Source organism: Cyrtonyx montezumae, unplaced genomic scaffold (genome assembly GCF_038088225.1).
Source record: "Cyrtonyx montezumae isolate F1298 unplaced genomic scaffold, pur_monq_1.0 scaffold_1, whole genome shotgun sequence".
NCBI classification, from domain to species: domain Eukaryota; kingdom Metazoa; phylum Chordata; class Aves; order Galliformes; family Odontophoridae; genus Cyrtonyx; species Cyrtonyx montezumae.
In genome coordinates, this window is record NW_027071825.1 from 5,709,910 (window position 1) to 5,730,675 (window position 20,766).

The 20,766-nt window shown below is 40.2% G+C and overlaps 1 protein-coding gene across 4 annotated transcripts in view; it reads left to right on the forward strand.

Moving 5' to 3' along the window:
- Positions 1–10,519: 10,519 nt before the first annotated feature.
- EPS15 (epidermal growth factor receptor pathway substrate 15) overlaps positions 10,520–20,766 on the forward strand; it is a 41,344-nt gene continuing 31,097 nt past the window's right edge. For 3 of the 4 annotated variants that reach the window (XM_065738758.1, XM_065738764.1, XM_065738774.1), the window contains exons 1-6: positions 10,520–10,637; positions 17,610–17,651; positions 18,559–18,648; positions 18,993–19,040; positions 20,018–20,113; positions 20,497–20,562. In XM_065738758.1, the coding sequence (XP_065594830.1) occupies positions 10,611–10,637; positions 17,610–17,651; positions 18,559–18,648; positions 18,993–19,040; positions 20,018–20,113; positions 20,497–20,562 (369 nt within the window). In that variant the 5' untranslated portion in view covers positions 10,520–10,610. The remainder of the gene's footprint in view (positions 10,638–17,609; positions 17,652–18,558; positions 18,649–18,992; positions 19,041–20,017; positions 20,114–20,496; positions 20,563–20,766) is intronic. The other variant, XM_065738783.1, reaches the window with a different exon arrangement.

The following is a 20,766-nucleotide window of genomic DNA, read 5'->3' on the forward strand; positions in this document are numbered from 1 at the left end:
GCTGATCAGCCTTACTGAGTATGTTTCTTGTCTCTATGTTTCTTGTGCCTTTGCTTCTTTTTTTTTTAATCTTCAGTCTCATATTCCCACTGTCCTTAATTCTAGACTTACAATATTTTAAATATTTCTGGGGATAAGCAGCAATAATTGGCTGATGCAATACTCCTCTGAATAGCTGATGTAAATAATATTTGGCTAACTAAAGTGGTGGCTGTCATTTCTGTTCCCAGTAGCAATATGCAAGTATTCTGTACAGTGAATGCTCAGACTAATTACCTTTCAGAAATGGTTAATTTCTTTCATGCATAGAGAAAATCTGTGGTATGTAATATGCCATTCTTTGTGGATTTTGACTGTACTAGGCCAGGATTCCCAACATTAAGAAATGCAGATAGCTAGACAGAGTTCGGGGGGATGGACAGTTTCTAGACAGATATATATGAGTAGACGGATATGTGTGTGCTCAGAAAGAAATCCCAGATGGAAAAAATTGGCATATCTGGGCAAATCAAGATGTATGGTAGCTTCAAATCAAGTTTGCTTTATAGTGGAGGTGCTGCCTAAGACTTATTAATGCCTGCATGAACAGTGCAAGCTGTGAACCAAGTGTTTGGCAGGGGGTCCCATGGAAAGGCTACGAACTATTACAAGCTGGGGAGAACTTCCTGGAAGCTGATTCCATATTAGATTGTTTAACGGGAAGTCAGTAGACTTCATATTCTAGGTACTTTAACATATTTGTTTGTGTTTAAGACTTGCCAACCAAAGCATAATTTTAAAGGGAATTTAGCATAATTTTAAAGAGAATTTTGGTTTCTGAACTCTCATTATATTTTCAATCCTTTCTTGGCAGACTTGAAGGCAGAAAGGTCTGATGTTTCTCTGCTTTTTTGTTTGCTTTTTCTAATTAAAGCTCAGATAACACATTCAAGCTCTTAACCCTAGAGGCTGGAGCTTTATTAAAACAAACAAAGAAATCAGAATTTGGGAAATAGAGAATCTTGCTAGCTGGTAAAGATGAACTTGTTTTCTCAAGCATGCCAAATTAGAAAAGAATAAGTAGAAAGATAGAAAATTAGTAAAGAGCATCTTCCAAGAAGATTGGCCCTGTTTGTATAAAAGTGGGACAAGGAAAACTTTTATCTCACTTAACTTTTACTTTTGGGTGGCATTTGAACAGGCCTTGTGTGTTTGGCAGCTCATCTGTTGAGCCATCTGTTTCATATTATGAATGTTCAGAAGGCACTTTGCATCCAGGGATACAGTTCCCCAGAACACAAGAAATGTGAGTTGGATTTGCAGTCTAGCTATCTGTAAACATGGATATGCAATCATACATGCAAATAAATTCTGTTCATTTTGGAGAAATTGAAGCATTCATACAGCTGGAGAAACCTGAGAAAGGATTTAAGTGGAGAGCTTGTTTCCCTCGTACTGTGCTCAGGCAGTACAGAATGAGAGAAAACCACCTAATGTCCCCAGGCAGGAAATTTCTCTTGTAGATTGAAAAGTTCTTGATAGACCAAGAGCTGACACAGTAACCAGTTTTACAGCCCGTTTAAACAGTCATAAAGTGATTACAGGGTAGAGAAACTGCAGTTTGGTTCACTGCATTCACGAATCATCTTTAGACCCAGCACAGTGCTAGGCATGAACTGGATAGTCAATCAGAAAGCTATGACCAACTCTTTGAGAGCCATTGTGCAAGTACATCTTGGCCAGGAAAGAGAATTTGATCCATAAACTTTAATGGTACGTTAGATAAATTTTGTATTATTTATGGCATACTGGTGGCACTTAACTTTTTCATATGCTAGCTGTTTTGAACATACCTTCTTTTTTTCAGAATATACTGCTTGTTCCACCCCTCCCTAATCCTTCCTTTCTCCAGAACGCTGACTCAATTCCTTTTACTCTTTCAGCCAGCTTGCACTTTTAGGCATTCCCTTGTCCAGTTTCTAATGAAACACAGTACTTCCCTCCCAGCAGCACTGGGCAGCTCTGATGCAGCTGCACAATAACACAGACCATAGCCTTTTCACAGAATACATTAAACTATGGATTTGAGCAGCGTGTAGGAGAAGAAAATTTTGCTTATTTGGTGCAGTGATGGGAGCAAATCTAGAACCAGCCAGCAGACTTAAGGGATAAGCTTCATTTCATCATTAGTATCTTCCGAGAGTATTATGTTTCCTTTCTATTGGTCTTCATATTAGCCCAAGGCACAGATTGTTAGCGTTACAGCAAAGCTTGAGTCTTCTGGTGATGAGGATCAGACTGAAGTGGATTGTTTATAATGAATGGACCAAATGGTGAATCTAATGTGTTGTTTGGGCAGATATTATACAATGTGATGCAACCAAAGATTCTCATTATGATGTCATATTCAGTCAGTTGCTAGGAAATATTTATTTCTGCTAGAAGGAGCATGCATTATTATAATTGCATGTGCACAATTTGCACATCTACAAATTTAGTAATTTTACTTTTTGTTATATATTTCATCTGTTCATCTTACCATAGATCTCAATAGTATTTTGCTTACTCAAGCTGTATTACTGTTCAGATTAGTCCCCAGAAAGGTACAGGAATTGATGGAAACATTATTTCAGCACTGTTACAAAACTGTGATACCTAGAAGAAATGAGTCAATTTAAATTTTGTCAGCTTGGATCTTGTTAGTAGAATAAATGCTTTTCTTATATGAACAATTTGTCACACTACTACAAACTATGAGAGTAGGGGACAAAATTGTAGGCATGTAGAAATGTCAGATATATAATAATGGTAAGGAAGAGAAAGGCAAAAAGAGAGTTTCTCTGCTGTTTTTAGAACCTGCCAAGAGCATTGGTGCAATATTTTGGGGAGAGGAATCTTTTAGATTAATGCCATCTGGCTGGCTCTCATCTGTGCCAGTTGTTATGCAGACCAAGCCCCCCGTCCTGCCTCCAGAACATTTACTGAAGAAGAAATTTGATTAAGAAACACAATAATTCCCTGTTACCTGACTGGCAATATACAAGTTAAATAACTTAGAAACCTAAGCAAGCAAACCAAGCTCTGGTGTGCCTGTCAGAGACCTTGATCAAAAGCTTCTTCGTCCATGTTCTGAAGCAGTTTTTGGATACTCTTCCCCTTTCAAGCCTCACTTGGAAGCAAGAAAGCCTGGCTGTACAATCTGCTCCAATTTGCTGTCCAATGTGCATGATAAATACACTGTTTAAAACAAAATAGGTCATTTGTCTCATTAACTAGCAACTACTTTTGAGATACTGTGCACATTGGTTTTGTTTCCTGTACTTTATTTTTCTGGAAAAGATGTATCACACCAAGGTTTTTCAAAGCCTATGTCTGTGTGACAGTACTGGCAATTCAGTTAATCTATCAAATTATTCTGTGAAGGCATGTCTCAATCCTACATTGAAGATACCGGTATGGTTTTAATTTGTGGCAATTCCATATTCTAGGAAAAGGATTTGAAATTATCAGAATTACATATTGTATTGGATTTTTGTAATGAATTGGATTTGAATATTTTGTGATGCCATCCAGGCCTTTGCTGAACTGCTGTTATTTAAAGTTAACAGACATCTTGTGCATCTAAGAATCACAACTACAAAAATGGGACTTGATAAGCAAGAATAAACATCAGATACTTATAAATACAACAATATAGATTTTCTTGACCTTGATTTCTTGATCTCTGCCAGGTACTGGTATAGTTTGTATTTTTGGGCTGATATTTGTGTCATCTAGCTCATGGAGCTCTTTTGTAGTCCTGTGCAGGAGACTCACAGCTCATTTCTAGCCTTGGACTTATTCCTTGCTTAGCAAAACTGAGGGTAAATGGAGCAACTCATATATTCATTTTACAGTTCTTCTGCTTACCTGCTTATATGTAATTTACCATCATGTAGAGCTACCGCAAGAAAAGGAGACAAAAGCTCATTCAATCATTTTTCACAAATATTTCTCTAAATAAATTCCCTAGGGTAAATTTGATTTGAACAGGAACTAATTATATATCTTCAGTAAACAGAAAGAGACTGATAACAAGAATGTTTCAGCTTTGGAACTGGAGTGCCTTTGAATCGTGAAGATTGCTTTAGGAAGAGCACATCCTCTTTTCCTGCAAAACTGTAGTTTTCTGGTCTTATCTAGTTTACAAGGCTTCTTCCTCTGTTTTATACTGAGGATCGTGCTACTTTCTTCTGGTACACCTCTGTGTTCTTTGAGTAATTTTCATGCCTCATGTTTATCTGTTATGTGGGCAATTTGGGGATTTATCCTTCCAAAAAAGGACAAACGTAAATGTAAACTGATATAGGAATCTGAAAATCTTGTTTGATACTTTTACATCATCAGTAATTTTAACAAATCTAATATAGAAATGTATGCATAAACACCAATATGTTCTTCAAGTTACTTATTAGCTTTTGTGCATGTTGTTTAAATAAATATTACCAATAACAGCAGAAATTAACTCAGACTGTCTTTCAAATTCTGGAAAGCATGTGTAAGGCCAGATATTTTTAAATGTAATTTTATTTGTAAACCAAGCAGCTTTCATCAAAAAAGCTGTTGTGAGACAGCAATGATGTGGTTTTCTCACTCATGGTAATTACTGCACTGGAAATATTTTCCATGGCTGCTTTAAGTGCTACTGAAACACAGTTAAAGATACTTTTAAATGGGTGATTGCCAAACCTTTATAGTTACATCTGTTGCAATGCAAGAGGTGAATCTGCTTCAATTTTCTTATTACAAACTATAGAAATGAAGCATAAGGTCACAGAGTTACACAAGTCTTTGTCAGATGGTGGAGTTCAAATTTTACTCGTTCTTCTACATCTGATCAGTCACATGCACACCTTAAACAGTTCCATTAAGGCTGAATCATTGCTGCATTAGTTTTGCAACTTAAAACAGAAAACCAATGAGTCATTAAAGGAATAATTTGGTCGTCTAATGGTATTTCATGTTTCAATTGCACGTTTGTGCAACCAGACAAGAACGAATACTAAATTTAGAACTTCTCACTGCACACTTACTTTGCAAAGTAAAAAAAGTAAAGAGGTAATAATCAGACTTCAACATTTATAGTATGCTGAAAATATTTTTCACTAAAGAGCATATTTAAGTGCCATCTCATCAGCTGTGTTACAGTGCTAGGGTTCACAGTACCAAACTGATTTAGAAGAATTGAAAAGGAAAGGTGATGTGTTTTAATTACATGTCAGTAGTTCAAGAAAACAAAGGACGTTTTAAGGCAGCATTCCTCACTCTTACATGCTGACACCAGCAGGATTATTTGTTTTACACTTAAAGGAACATTTTGCCTGCCAGTGTTGTGCAATTTTTGGGCCGGAGCAGAACATATTACTCTCCCTGCTACAAAGCATTAAATCAAAAATAATCCCACAGGGGCTTTCTCACTTATGGACATACAGCAGGTGTGATTCTGAGCTGGAGGAGAGCAGCAAAAAGAAATTCCTACCGAATCACATCAAATGATGCTTCAATCTGCAGAAGGGACTGTGCTGTATTGGCTGATAGCCTTCACAAGGTGCAGCCTGCAGTCTCTTACAGCATTCATGCGTGGTACCGATGGAGGCAAGTAATGCTTCGCTCTCCTTTCTCACTATTGTCAATAATTTATAATCTCCTCCATAGCAACAAAGGCGTTGAAACACATATTTTAATTAGCACAGTTTTAAATGTAGCTTAATCATGGCTAGCTAACATAGTCAAATCAGCCTTGTCTACTCAGGGCAAAATCATTAAAACCTTTTCAAATGCCATTTATTTTCCATCGTTGTTAAGGCTTTTGACCCATCTGCTCACCATCCCTTTGGCAGCCATGGTATCATAGCCCACCTGACATCTCTGTTCTTATCACTATTATTCACGTACATGAGAGAGTTTATTGCTGAAACTCAAGTGGAGCATGACTTAAACATAGGAAAGATTTTTGCTAATGTAAAATTAAATACGTGACTGTTGTGTTGTCCTGAATAAGGATGAATATAAATGCATGTTTAAATGTTTTTTTCTGCTTGAATCAGTGCTTAGCTTAAAGAGTTGAAGGTACTAGGTGAGTGATTTGGGAAAGTTTTTTTTTTTTTGTCTTGTGCCCCATACTATTCCATCAGTGCCATTTTATTTCAATTACTTCTAATCCATGTTGATGTTCTTAGGGTTGCAACTAAGAATAGAAGATAATGAAGGAAAACTGAGAAGAAACTAAGAATTTGTAAGAGAAAAAGAAACAAGAGTACTGAAAAAAGAGAGGGTCAAGATTTACAGTAATGGCCTTGAAATGTCATAATGCCATAATTAGTGATGAGATTGTCTTAGGTGAACAATTCTATGAAAAGAAAAACAATTTTAAGGCTCAGTAACATGTTCTTTTACCTAATTACTTAATGTATCCTATAAATCTGAAATGATAAGAATCTTTCTGATGGGCAGAGTGGGTTAGTTTTAAGTTATGGACGTACTGGGAGTTCAGAATATAGGTTTTTAAAATATATTTTATATTCGTTTTAAAACACAGTAGACCTGTAACTGTTTTAGGAAGGCAAATCTTGCATTCCCTGGACTAAAAGTATATACAGCATGCCTCAGGAAGAACAGAACAAAGGATAAGCTTTTTTGCTTGCTGCTTTGTAAGCATGTTAGTTTTCAATCTTCGTTATTGTTGAATATACAGTACACATTACACTATTGATGTGTTTAATTTATAATGAAGACTGTTGCTGTTGCATCAATGGTATTGCTTGTTCTATTTCTATCCAAGTGTATATTAAGCTGTACAAGGAATGGCTGCATCTTCAGCTATTATACCTGCAGTGCAACATGTCAAATTAATGCTGTTGAAGATTTTTCCAGTTTCCAAGCATGATCTTGAGCTAAAAATTAAATGCTGTGTGAAAAATGTTATTCTGCTGTGTATCATCCATCTAGTGTACTAGAGATCAAATTAGTATTTTTAATAAATATCTGCATTTTATCCAATTCTTTCTGGGCTTCAGGAATTGTCTCATGAGACTGGCCCATACAAATTAGAGAAGATATACTTACAGTCTTAGAAATTCTAGTCTGTTGGTAAAAATTCTAATTATCAGTTCAAAAATGGTTTTGCTTTTTGGGTTCCTAAATATTTTCAATACTAAATGCATCATTTCCCCCAAAACAGAGAGCTAAAACCAATTGTTCCATTCCATCTCTATTTTTGTGTGACAGAAGACTGACAGAGCAGAGAACTGTGTGTTCAGATGAGTAAATACGTAAAGATACCTTCATGTCCTAGTTTGTGCTCCTTTAATACTGATACAATTTTATATAAATTTGATCCTCCCACAGCTCGTTTTAAAATGTTTTCAATACACCTATAACTTTGGAAGCCTGCAAACCACCACAAGGAGTCAAGAGCACAGCACAAGAGGAATTAGCAGATTAGTCATTGGGATACAGTTCTCAGAATGACTGCTGTACGTTTGCTGGTAACTGGGCATCTCTGTAGATGTGCTGTAGCACTCAGGCATTACAGGCTTTATGCAAAAAATTAACAGATGCCAATGGAAGAATGGGCATATCTCCTTCTATGGAGAAGGTCAAGCTAGATTATTTTAATGGTCTCTTGTGGCCTTTAAATGTAACAGCCTTTCAGGAGTCCTACATCCAGAAAACTTGCAGCTGCATATAATAACATGAAGAGCACATAAAGCACATCCTGGGGTGTGTTACTGTTTAGAGACACACCTGCAGCTGGGATTTCCTAAAACAACTTGTGTCACTAGTCCTGGAAAGTACTCTGACGTTTCTGATAAAAGATACTTTCAGACCAAAAGGTCACCAGAGCTTTGTGTGGATCTCACTTCGCAGGAGGGACCTATCAGAACCAGAAGTGTGGTGAAATGCTGCTGTGTGTTGGGAGCCTAGCTGTTGCTTGACTTTCTGAAACATGGGCAGCCTAAGACAGGCTTTCTCTTTGCTTACCTGTGAGCAATTGTCCTTTATTTCCACCTTTCAGTCAGAGAATTGCTTTTTTTTTCCTCCCGAGGACGTTGTGTCTTTGTGCATACGTTTCCTTTTGTTCTGTGAAAATCGGAGGGGTTTTATCTCACAGTTTCAATCCTCCATTTGGTATCTGTAGTATTGGAGCTGCTGAAATGCCAGAAAGCTGGCTAAGTCATTCCATGTTGAGGTGTGCAGGAGGCAGGAGTGAATCATCGCTCCTGACAGCATCCGGAGCACGCACGGGCTGTTAATAATACTTTTCCTAGAACGAGCAGAACAGGTCACACAGAATACTTAGGTGTTGTTTGGGGAAAAAAACAGTGGGCTTCCTGTGTGCAGAGCCATAAACACCATCATAAAGGAAGGCATGGACAATTAGATGATTTCCAGGGAGACCAGTGGATCTCATTAAAATGTTGTTAGCCTTACTAAGGGTACTTGATGACTGTAAGACACATATAAAACACAGAGGTCATGAGTGTCTGATTCTCACTGGTGTGAGGCCTTTCTAAACTGCCTAACTGTAGCACAGCTTCAAATTCAAGTTGGCTGTACTAGAACAAGTCCTACTACACACTTGCACAGTGTCTTACAAAGGGGTAAGACTGCACTGAAACAGTTCCGCTGTTGCTGCTGTGGGTGCTCAAGAACCAAGTGGCTGTTTTTGACTTTTTAGTAGTCACTTGTTTGTCCCATGTGGATTACCTTGGATGTTTTGCTTTAGAAATACATAAATAAACAAAGAACATTAAGGTCTGGTGCCTATTTGCCAAAATGTGATAGAAAATCTTGTTCCACTTACAAACAATAGCATACTAGTACTGTTCTCCATGTCCTCTTGAAATTTTGATTCTGGCTTAGAAGCAGATAGCTCTTTCCTCCTGGGAGCTGTCATGTCTGGATTCACACAGATCTGCAGCACAAGTTATTGGCAGCGAGCTGATGAGTGCTGCTGTGCTTATTACAGAGATGCCTGAGGCCAGAAGTAGCTGTTCTAGCTGGGGGCCCAGAACATCAACACCAGCAAAGACCTACATGGCCACACCAACTCAGTGTTGACTGAACAAAGCTCATTATCATTTTAATTTGCAGAGGCCACATAGTTACCTTGAGTGATTCTTGCACTGACTCCAGGCTGAGTGGTCACTTGTGGTGACCGTGTGTATCGAAAGCCTGGCTGTCTGTGAGAGGAGCTGGGCTTTAGAGGTCCATAACCACGTCCCCAGAGCTGCCCACTAGCTTCTACCTCCCTACCCTCAAGCCCCTGGCAGATTATAGGGACCTCAGCACTCTCATTCTCTTCTGCGCCACACAAACACTCACAAGCTCCAGTACTGCTGCCCCATGGAAACACAGCTGTGGTTTTGCAATCCTCTGCTTTGTTTTCCAGATACTAATTACTGTGGGATAGTACTCCAGATTTAATCAAAGAAGAAAAAACTCAACCTACAAAGATAAGAGTCTGTGCTATTTTCTAGGAATTTTACGAGGTAGATGTGTGACAATCAATGTGAATGGTGTGAATACATTATACTATTTGCTTTTAATATTCTTCCCCTCCGTATCATCTTTTTTTCTTGCTGAATTGATGACTCAGAAAGGGCTCAGGAAAGCAGAGCTTCTAAAAAAGCCTCTATTAGAGAAGAGGTGAGAAAGAGGGATCCCACGTGTCCCATGCCAGATGTAGACAGCAGCTAACAAGGGCTGGGGAATGACAGGATGCAGAGGTGGGTGTGAGCATTAGCATAAGCATGAAACTGAGCTGGAAAAAGATTTCATTGGCAGGGAATGAAGAACAGAAGACACAATGCATGCTGCGAAGCCACTCCAGTAGACAGATTCCCGATCATTTCCCGTGCTCTGAATGGCAGACCCGTACCTGGTCCATCTTTGGCTACAAGTACAGAAATGAGAACACTTTTCCTCCAGTTCCTGATGTACCATTTTCAGCTGGTGTGCACACAAATGTTCCTCAAAGGCTCAGCGAATTGGCACTCCCACCTGCTCCTCTCACTAGGATGTCTTCTCAGCGTTTCTTCCGCTTTGTTCTCGTAGGCCCTCCTGGGGTCAGTCGGGCCGGGCAGACCCTGCCGGGGGACGCATCAGCTTCGCGCGCCCCGCCGGGCCCACGCCACCTCCCCCTGGGCCCCGTTCTCAACTCTGTCGCAACCAAAGCTCCAAAGCTCTGCAGCTCTGGTCTGGGAACTTCCCCAGCTGGGCGCTGGCTGAACCAGGGGGTTCGGAATGCGCGAACCATTAGGAAGCATTAGGGCCAGCAGGGGCGGTACGGGAAAGACTGGGAGCCGAATTTTCGGCCACCATAGAAGGTCCGATCCGTATCGGCCCTGCACTCCGGTCCGGGTTTTTGCCGCAGCCGCCTCCGTGCTCCGGCTCCAGCGGCGCTCCGCCGCCCGGGTTTGCTTTGCCGCTGCCGTCCGCGGGCGGAGGCTCCGGCTCCGGGCCGGCGGGAGGGGATCCGGTGCCGGGTTTTGGCCGGGGCCGTCCGGGGAAGTTGCCGAAGTTGGGCAGCGAGTGGTGGGTCGCGGCGCGTCCTTCCTGCGGCCCGGCCGGTGCATGATGGAAGCAGCATGGCCGCCCACCTCTCCCTGACACAGGTACTTCCCGCCGCGCGGAGCGGGCCGCCCGCTTCCCTCGGGCCGAGGCCCCGCCGCCTCCCGGGACGGAGGAGCGGGTCCCGGGGCTGGAGGCGAGCGGCGCGGCCCCGGGGAGCGGTTCGGCACCGCCTCAGCCCGCGGGCTTTGTGCGAGCCCCGCGCTGTCAGGTGGCGGGAAGCCCCGAGCCGGCCGGGCGCTGCCGGCCCTGCAGCGCGGCCCCGCACGGCTGCAGGTGACTCTCCGTGCCCGCGGCCTCCGCACGGTTCCTCGGCCGGGGAGCGGCCCGCAGAGGGCTGCGGCTGCTGTCAGCGCGGTTGGGCTTTTGTCTCGGGAAAGGAGCGGCCGGCGTCAACAGAACAGACGGAAAGCGAACCCCGAGCCCGCCCCGCGCCTGGCGGAGCCGTGGGGCACGGCCGTGCGCGCTCCGGGGCGGTGGTCCGGGTCTGGTGCTCGGGAGGGGCCGTGGGCTCTGCGCCGTGTTCCGGTGTTCCAGCGAAGGTTTAGCTCCGGAGCTGCTGGTGTGGATGGTGTTAGCTCGTTTCCAGCTGCCCGTGGGGCGTGCGGGTGCTGCTTTGGCGTACTGGCTGTAGTGCGGGGCTGTGTAGGCGATGGCCTTAAAACTCGAAGAATTTCGGCATCATTTGCTGTTCAGGTGATCCCGCTTTGCCTGAGTCTCTTTGTCGCTGGAATTCCCTACCTGATGACGGTAGAATTATTGGGACCATCTCTGATTCCCTATGGTGGGAATCAGATGGGATTGGTTCGATGGGTAATAAACCGCTGGCGGGTTGCTTTGTGCAGCAGGGACAGGGATGCTTTCGTTCCGACCCGACAGGCCCGAGGCTGTGCTGGTTGCTGTGGTGCTTCAATCCCACCATCGACTGGCACGTTTATTTTAACAACAAAAAAAAAACAAGCTGCTAAATAAGCGTGATTCACCGAAGCATGCGTGAGGCAATTACGAAGCTGTGAGTAAGGTTGCTCAGTTTGCAGTTATTCCCCTGTGGAGCTGGCTTTTGAGGATACCCTCAGTCATTTCAAGTTTGAAACATCCCCTTGCTGCAGAGGAACATTAAGTTTGCACAGAGCAGTAACAGATTCCGTGGTCTGCTGTATGGGCATGGGCTGTTCTGGCTCTTTATGTGGGGAGAGGGGAGGAGTGTCTGCTGTAGTGCATTCTGCAGTAAAACATGATTGCTTACAGGCTGTGTAATCCTGTCATTGTAGAATTTATTGACTTTTTTGGTCACGTGGAAGAGGAACTAAATAGAAATGTGTTAATGTTGACAGAGCAGAAAAATTGCTGCTGTCCTTAAAACCATTGTGACTACAACTTACATCAGTGGTTAAATTGAGGAAGCTTTTTCTGTTGTTGTTGACCATTTGTTTATGTGAGCGTTTTTTTGGGGGGAGAGTGGAAGGAGGGTGAATTGAAGAGTTTCAGAAAGTCAAGAAAGCCTGAAGATAATTTCTTAAGTATAGGCTCTAATACTTGGCGTTTTACAGTTATGAAAAGTCCTTACAAATCTTTAGTGTTCTGAATGTGTTTAGGTGTAGTATGAGGAAGTGAAAATGAGTATGCTGTGGGAGGGTATGGTTACCACCTGCAGTGAGATCAATTACTTACACCAGCAGGAGAAGTATGCAGGCTGGTCCTTTGCTGCTGTAGGCCTCATGCAGAGAATCAGAAGCAGTCGTGCTTGACCCGCAGTCAAGCTCACAGTTGTCTCAGATTTTCTTTTCCCCTTCCCATGTGTTTTTGACTGACTTTTGAACCTGGGGGTTTCCAAAATCAGACTGGGTTATTTTCAGATGGCTTTGCTTCTGTGGTGTCTGAGAAGGCCAACATCCTTTATTTGAATATTAAGGCTCTACTAAATAACATGAAACTTTGGTAAGTAAAAGCATTTCAAACCTGTGTGGCTATAATGAATTTAATCCCACTGAGTATTCTTAAAGAGTGTCACAAAATGAATATGATTATCTCTTCTTCTCTTATCCCCAGTTTTAGTAATAATCTGAGGTATCTTTAGTGTGGAAACAAGATAGCAGCACCAGTGAGGAGGAAGTGTTGGTATCTAGCAGTGTCATCTGTTGTTGGAGAACTCAAATTAAGCTATAGCCAAGGAGAAGAGTATTTTCTGACCTTCCAACTATGGCTACTTATCTTGTTTAATTTAGAGAGGGAAAAGCAAATAGAAAATGCATATCAAGAATGTGGAAGATACATTGAAGGCTAGTGTAATATGGGTGTTCAGAACGTTCTGTTGCTTTTGAGAATTAAAGCTGTGGTTCAGTATGACAAACTGTGTGCAACTGAAAGCTTGGAGAAATCAAGATGGGGCTGTATAGAAGTATTCAGGGAGAATGGGAAGATAAGTTCTTGTTTTCCATGTATCTTCAAACATATTTTTATGAAATTTGTGATAGTCATCTTAAGAAGTAGTTGTGAGCTGCTTTGCAATACCCAAGGTCACATAGCAAGGATTTGTACCACATGTCTGTTTCAATATCGTGTCATGGGAGTCTGCAATTCCACGTGCTGTTGTCCAGAGGACTCACTAAATATTTCAGTGAGGCAAGTTAGATACCTGCTAGGTTCCTATCCAGTTACTGGAGTATATAGGATATAAATACATGGGAGTATGAAGGACTGGTTTGTGGTAATAGATATGTTATAATGTAGAGCCAAAGAGCAAAACTGTCCAGTGACTTAATTCTTTTTCTCTTGAGGTATCTGGTGGACTCCAGATTTTTGTTAGGAATCACAAAATGATAAAGTCAGAGTCTTGGTTTTTATTTTTAAATATATATATATATGTATATTATTTTATAGGCATGACAAATGTTCCACTTTCTGCTCTATCTTAAAGCTCAGGAAATCTGAATGTGCATTTGCATCAATGTGTGTTTCAGCTTGTGCAGACCAACGAGCCTCCTCTGTAAAGCAGATAGGACTTAATTTTTTGGTTGAGATTGGCCAGCCGTGTTAGTTAGTGGCTGAAAGGCCATGGAGCTGCTGCTTTGTGTTTTACAGACTTTGTTCAGCGCTGATTAGAAGACGGTTGAGGTTTCCTGGAGTGATTTGAAAGCAGAATTGAACAGTATTTAATTATGCAGTGGCAGATGTTAGTGCAGAAGGAAGATGGCAGTTTCTGTGCATGCTTCAGCTGCTTAAGGGGAATGAAAGTTCTGACTCTTAAAGAGCATGGTGATAGATGCATATAATTTATAGGAAATATTTTCTTAACTTCAGCTGCAGTGTTGTTAAGAGACGGAAAACCGTTCATCTGAAAGAAGCTTTCACACAGTAACTCCTTTTACCATCTTCATCATAAATGTGAGAGAAACGGTGTGATTCCAGAAAACAATAGACTACTTAAAGTACGAGCAAGAAATGACTGTAGAGAATGTCTGCTCTTGTTTAACAGTTCAGCATATATAATGCTGTGTGGTCAGATGAATGTGGAAGAGCCATCGAGGCCTAGGCAGGACAAAATTTCAAAAGAATGGATGGAATCAATGTGAACATGCAGAATGTGCAGTAGCAACTGTCATTTTGGTCTTGTGTTTTATGTGCTGGAGCAGGATGACTGTAGCTCCCTCTGCCTATGTGAGACTCTAATAGTGCTAAAGTCAGTGAAGTAATAAGAAATGGTATTTGGATTGAGGAATTTTATAGTAGGGAAAAATACACAAAGGCTAGATCCAGATACTTCTTTTAATGTGGATGCATTGCTTGAGAATGTGTACTTTCTACAGTGAAGCATGTCAGCTTCAAGCTGAAGTTGAGTTGCTCTAGCTGTAGCACAGAAAGTGATAGAAAGCATTTAATGGTAAAGCTTCACATATGAAAGAGAAGCAATGAGAGAAAAGATGAGTTTATTGCTGTTTGGAACAAGCATCACAGTAAACACAGCTTGCCTTAAATGTAACTGCTTTTTGCCCGTGTGGTTGTGTTGTTATTTGCTTGTTTTCTTACTGGTTTCTCCTTTGCTTGTGACTCTGTCAGTACTGTGCCCAAACTATGCACTGCTGTAGGGATTCCAGGTGTCATAGTCGTTCCTTGGCATTACATTTGTCTTTTTTGGGCTAATTTCATACTCAACCTTTAAGAGGCAGCTGCTTCTAATAGTGGAAGAAGAACTGCTTGTACTTTATTTTTCCTTCCTGTTTTAACTTCTCTGAAACAGAGAGCTGAGATTCTTCCTGTGTCTGAGAAGATCTTTTCTATCCTGAGTCATCTTGAGACCCAGGAAAGAGCAAGAGGATGGTTACATGAGGAATATTTACTACCAGATAGTGTCATTTGGCATGGAAACTGTTAAAACAAATCCTAAAGCTTGTCATCGTGGTAGAATATGGTATTTTGGTTGAGACAGAACAGCTCTCCTTTTATCTTACCTCCTGTCCGATTTGGTTTGGAGGGATGCTTTTGTGTTTGTGTTCGTTTTTTTTTCCTCTGCAGATTGTCCCCCAGCCTGGGCTTTTTTACTTCTGGGAGCAAAGGAAGGTTGTGGAAGTTAGACCTAAATAGGAACGTGCCAGAGGGGTGGAAACATTGGTATAAAGGCTTGACTGCCACTAGAAAATGAAAAAGACAGGTGTCCCTGAAGGAGGTTTTATTTCCTGGGTTAATATTCAAAGGTTTTGTTCAAAGGTTCAAAGGTTTTGTTCAAAGGTTCAAAGGTTTTGTAACAAAAGTGGTAATTACTAGAACAGGCGTTACTGTTGTGAAGTGATAAACTTTTAAATGCAAACATAATAACTTATTTTTATTTTTGCATGCAGTGGAATCTGACCTTTTCTTCCTCTTTCCTTTTTGCTTTGAAAACAAGTTTAGAGTTTATGCTCTGCAATTGCATATTACAAATCCCATAAAAAGAGTGCTCACAGGTAAATTCTACGGCAACACCTTTGGAAGGTGCTGAGCAGAGTTTTTCTTCTTGCAGATAGAGAACATTCCTGACAACGTTAGTATCTTCTAATGTGGGCTGCACTTTGCAGGAGAAGTCTGTTACTAGTAAAAATAGTCAGGAAATTTTTTTTTATTACTGTTATGCTGTTTGGTGTCACAGGAAATTCCAGTTGTTGCAGTGATACTGATGTTAAAATGAACATTGGAAACACTAGGGAAACAAATAAGAATGACTGGCTTGTACTCTTAGTGCTGAATGAAAAGATTGTTTTGCACTCAGTGTTTTCCTTGCAGGACTCCAACATGATATTTCCTGTCCAGGAGTCACAATGATAGGTTTGGCTGTAATAATGAAACATTTGGCTGTAAGGAGAGTGATGTTGGGCAAGAGGGATGATGTGAGCTTTTACTTTAGAACACACACTGCCCAACTTTGCTCCAGTGTTTTGCTCCGAACTTTAATGGGATTTTGTCTATACCAGTACATTATGATGCATTAATGAACTTAGTAAAACATTTGAATGTTTAGGTGAACAGCTCCTCTAAAATTTGTCAGCTAGTACAGTATGCTTTGGGACGTGCTGGGAAGTGCTGTTGTATTGGTGCTTTACTAGTCAGGTCTGGCAAAATGTGAGTGTATTTTGTCAGGCAGTTCTGAGGGATATGTAAGTGCCTGCTTAGGTAATGGCTAAAACAAGAAGTTTCTGTGTACCACAGCAAAGTCAGATAGGGGTTAAACTATATAAAGGGAGATATTTCAGCAAATACTGATGGTGGTTTCCCAGCATGTGTAATTTTTATTCTCTGTTTATACAAGAGTTATTTACCACTGTCATCATAACCCCAATAAATGACCAAACAACCCAGCTTCCAACCTTGAATATTCAGATTTGAAGTTCTGAATGAAAGTGCTCTAATTACCTCTAGATGTTCTCTGTAATTTTTCTTTTGGGTCGTTCTGTTAATACTGCACGCTTTGGTGAACAGCATCACATTAAAACCTTGATTTCTAAGTAGTCTCTAAAACAAAACTTTCCCTGTAAATATTTTTGAACAGTCAGCATGTGTGAAAGAAAGTCTGACACCTTTATTAGCTGTTGTTATAGGGAAATGTAAGTGCTTGGAGGTAATAGTCACTATTTATGTGTGCAGTGGTAAGGCCTTTTCCGTAACTGTGATTGCTGACAAAGCCTTGAACATTGCTGGTTTCTGTCTTTCAATGCAAACTTCTAAACTCAGAAGTCAGAAGAAGCTACCTTGTTTGGATTCAGTTTGTACAAAAGTCAATGTGATACAGAACTTTAAGATTATATTCCTCTGAGAGGGGGAAATTATATTTTTGAATTATGTTCAAATGTTTTGGTTTTTTAATGTATTTTGTGTAAAAACTTGTATTATACTTTTTTTCAGCTGGGTTTGCAAAGGCACCACATTGCAATAATTCTGGGTTTAGATGCTGTTTAATCCTTGCTTGCTTGAGTTTAGGTGAGCTCTGAGTGGTGGTGGAAGTAAGGCAGAAGTGATCTTCAGCAGTGATTCAAGTTAAAATATCACACACACACCCCTTTTATTCATCATTGCTGTGCATTTAGTTATGAATTCACAGACTTACTTAAAATTTAAATCCAAAATTTAGTAGTCTAGTTGCTTAAGACACTGAATTCTAAAGAGTGATTCTGTGGATATTGAAATCCAGCTGTCTTGCTTTGTATTCATTAGCGAGCACTTATTGGACTGTATCATTTCAGGCTTCTTTTCTTTTATCTGTATTGGATCTTGCATAATAATTTGTTTCGTGCTGCCCAGCCTGGTGACCTGTCTGATAGTAACCTGATAGTGATTAGTGTCAGTGACTCCAGAACAAGAAGTTAGTCTTCTAAAAGTTACAGTATACTATCCTCATCATTTTGCAAAATAAATATGATTATATACGTGCATGTTGTGTTATGGAGACCAGCAAAAATTGTTTCCTAGCTCTGGTTATCCAGGGAGAAGGGAGTTGAAATGTGAATTCTATGGTCAATTGAATATCTTTTCCCTTTTTTTTTTTATAGCTATCAAGTGGAAATCCTGTGTATGAGAAATTCTATCGACAGGTATGTATGTTCCTGTTAAGAAAACAGACTTTATTTAACATAAAAGAATATTCACAAGAAAAGACAAGAAACTTGCTTTTCTCCGTGATAGATTTCCTAGCTCAGTGTGTCACTGAGTTGGATAATCTTTGCCACACACCTGTCTCTCTTCTTGGTTGCAGTTGCTTAGTCACTGAAGTACGAAACAAAAAGCTGGATGAAGAAAGGGAGTTATAGCACGAGTGTGATCCAGCTTCTGAAGTCACTTAGCGTCTTGCATCCATTGGCTTGTACAGCCTAGTGACTTTGGAGTATTGTTGTCTGGCAGACTTAGCAGTTTATCACAGGGATTGCTTGAACTTGATGTTAGTATTAGTAATGTGTCAGTGGATTTGTTTTCCATGGAATTAGTCTCCTGACTTGCTCAGCCAAAAGCTTTTTCTGCAAGCATTTGGACTAAAAAGTAGCTTTGGAATGTACTGTCTAAACACTCAGTTGGACATGATAACTTTTTCCTTCTCCACCTTTATATAAGGAGATGTCAGCTTTCAGAATAGCAGTTTTAGAAAGACATTTCCCTTTTTCTTACAGTATTAGCAGAGCCTGTCTTGTTTCTTTCATACTAGAAGTGCTCGAGAGCATTCTGTACAAATGAAGAATAAATTCATCACCTGAAATAGCATTGATGCTTCTTACTCCTCCAGTTTTATCACAAAGTTTGTCATTCAATTTACACAGTAGGTACTGTGGAATTAAAAATAAACGTAGCTGACACTGTGTTACTCTGCTGTTGCTGGAAGAGATTCTCACAGTGGCTGTGTTTCACCTGAGTATTCTTTGCTAGAACTTTTTGAGAGCTTCTGTAATGAGTCTGCATCAATTTGAAAGTTGGTTTGTGATGCACATTGGCTTTTTTTTCTACCCCCAGGTTGACTCTGCTAATACTGGAAGAGTGTTAGCTTCTGATGCAGCTGTTTTCTTGAAGAAATCTGGATTGACAGACTTGGTGCTTGGAAAGGTATTTAATGACGTACATTTAATTATCCTGTCTTTTGCTTCAGCTAGTGTTCTCTGTAAATTAAAATACTTGGAAAGGTATGGCAGGATACATGATCTTCCTTAATGTGTTTTCAGTAGTGCTATTTAATAGTTTCAAACTTCGGTACCTGTGCTTATTCTGCTGTATGTTACTTGTGATGGAAATTAAAATAGCGTTTAAATTGTTGCCACAAAGAATTGCTATAGTAAAAGTTAAGAACTGAACTTCCATCTGAGAATTAAATTGATTTTAAAGTGAGTGAGAACTTGCCAGCTTCCTCTTAGTGTTTTGGAATACCTTTGACTATTGTTTTTATGTTTTAGATTTGGGACTTAGCTGATACTGATAGCAAAGGAATCTTGAACAAACAGGTATGATTGTGTGATGAATGAGGTTACTCTAACTGCTAGCAAACCTTGCAATAAGACAAGCATTAATGTTTCTGGTTCAGGAAGGCAGTTCTTCTAATAGGATTTTTTTTTTCTGGTATGTACTCCCCATTTCAGTGTAATCTACAATAAATGAAATACCCTTCAGCTATTACATCTGTTTCTCTTCTGGTCATAAAATGAGCTGCTGTGTATGTGTGCAATACAACAGAGGAATAATTTAAGGTCTAATGTTCTGTATTTACTATTAAGGTCATTTTCCCTCTTAATCTTGAGGGGGAAAATGCAGAAATTAAAATTTTATAATATCTTCAATCCCTATTTATCTAATTTTGTTGGATTTCACATTGGTGCATTGTGTCTGGGCTTGTTCCTTCAAAGCTGCAGCTGTGAGCAGTATGTCAGTCAGACATGCATATCAGCAGTGCATGTAGTGTGGTCTGCTGAAAAGCTCTGATGTGATATTGCTGTTTGATGGTTTGAAGTGCATTTACTTAAATAGTGGCCTGCAGAGAGTTAGTTGCTTTAATCCACGGTAAGAAAAGGTGCTTGTAGCATTTATGAAACAAATCTTTCATCAGCCTTCCGTTTTGGTTCACCTCTTTCATATGCTGTACATTTCTTCTCTCCTCCACTGTCAACTGCCGCCTTTGTGGTTAACTCAGTTCCTTCAACAGCTGTACTTGCTGCTTCAGTTTCTTACTTCTCTATCATAGAAGAACTGAGTGCAAAGAGCTGATTATACTAGCCAGGAAGCTACTAAATGCATGGAGCTAGTAATTACAAGTCTCACCTCAGTGGAGGAATTTGGTGTTTTTTGCCTGCTGCTGTCATTTTGTGACTCCTACTCTTACGAGCTGTTTGTGACCCTTGTATGTATAACTACCAGAAAACCCCTTTATTCCTGCTCTTGTATATTTTCATGTAATAAAACTGTTACAATTTTATTTTTCCTTTAGGAATTTTTTGTAGCTTTACGACTTGTAGCATGCGCACAGAATGGATTGGATGTTTCCCTGAGTAGTCTTAATTTGCCTGTTCCTCCACCAAGATTTGTAAGATTTTATTTTATTTTTAATATACATATCGACTTGTTATTAATAAGCTTTGAAGTTAACAATTAAGAGAGCTTATAAATACCAAATATTTCTGAAAAAGATGCACATGAAATAGGGGAGGGGAAAACAAGGAAACGTAGAATTAAAATAAGGTGCTACATTTTCTAAAGGGGTTATAAATGTAAAATTATGTGAAATTGGAACATTTATGATGCTTGTTCTATTAATGCTGTCCTTAATGGAAGAAAGGTTTTAAATTTTGTACTGTAAATCTTTAAAATGCTTTGAGAAGCAATGACTTCTGAAATCAGGCAATAGTTTTGAAAGCTTGGAACTGTTTTTTAAAGTGGGTTTTCTGTTGTTTTTTTTCTTTTCATTAGACTGATACTAGCAGTCCTTTGCTGCTCAGTGGAACAGCATCAAGTGATATACCCTGGGCCGTTAAGGTAAAAGAAATATCATGCTACTACCTAGAACAGTGATACAGTTTGTAAGGAAACAAAATTCTGAGATGAACATGATACTGCTAGCTATCATTCATTAAGTATGATAAGCCGACAGTCCCGTTTAATTTGGCTAGTAGATCTAATTTGTGTGGAGTTGGGGGAGGAGTGAAACCACTTGGGGGATCTTGGAAAGAAACATGATTT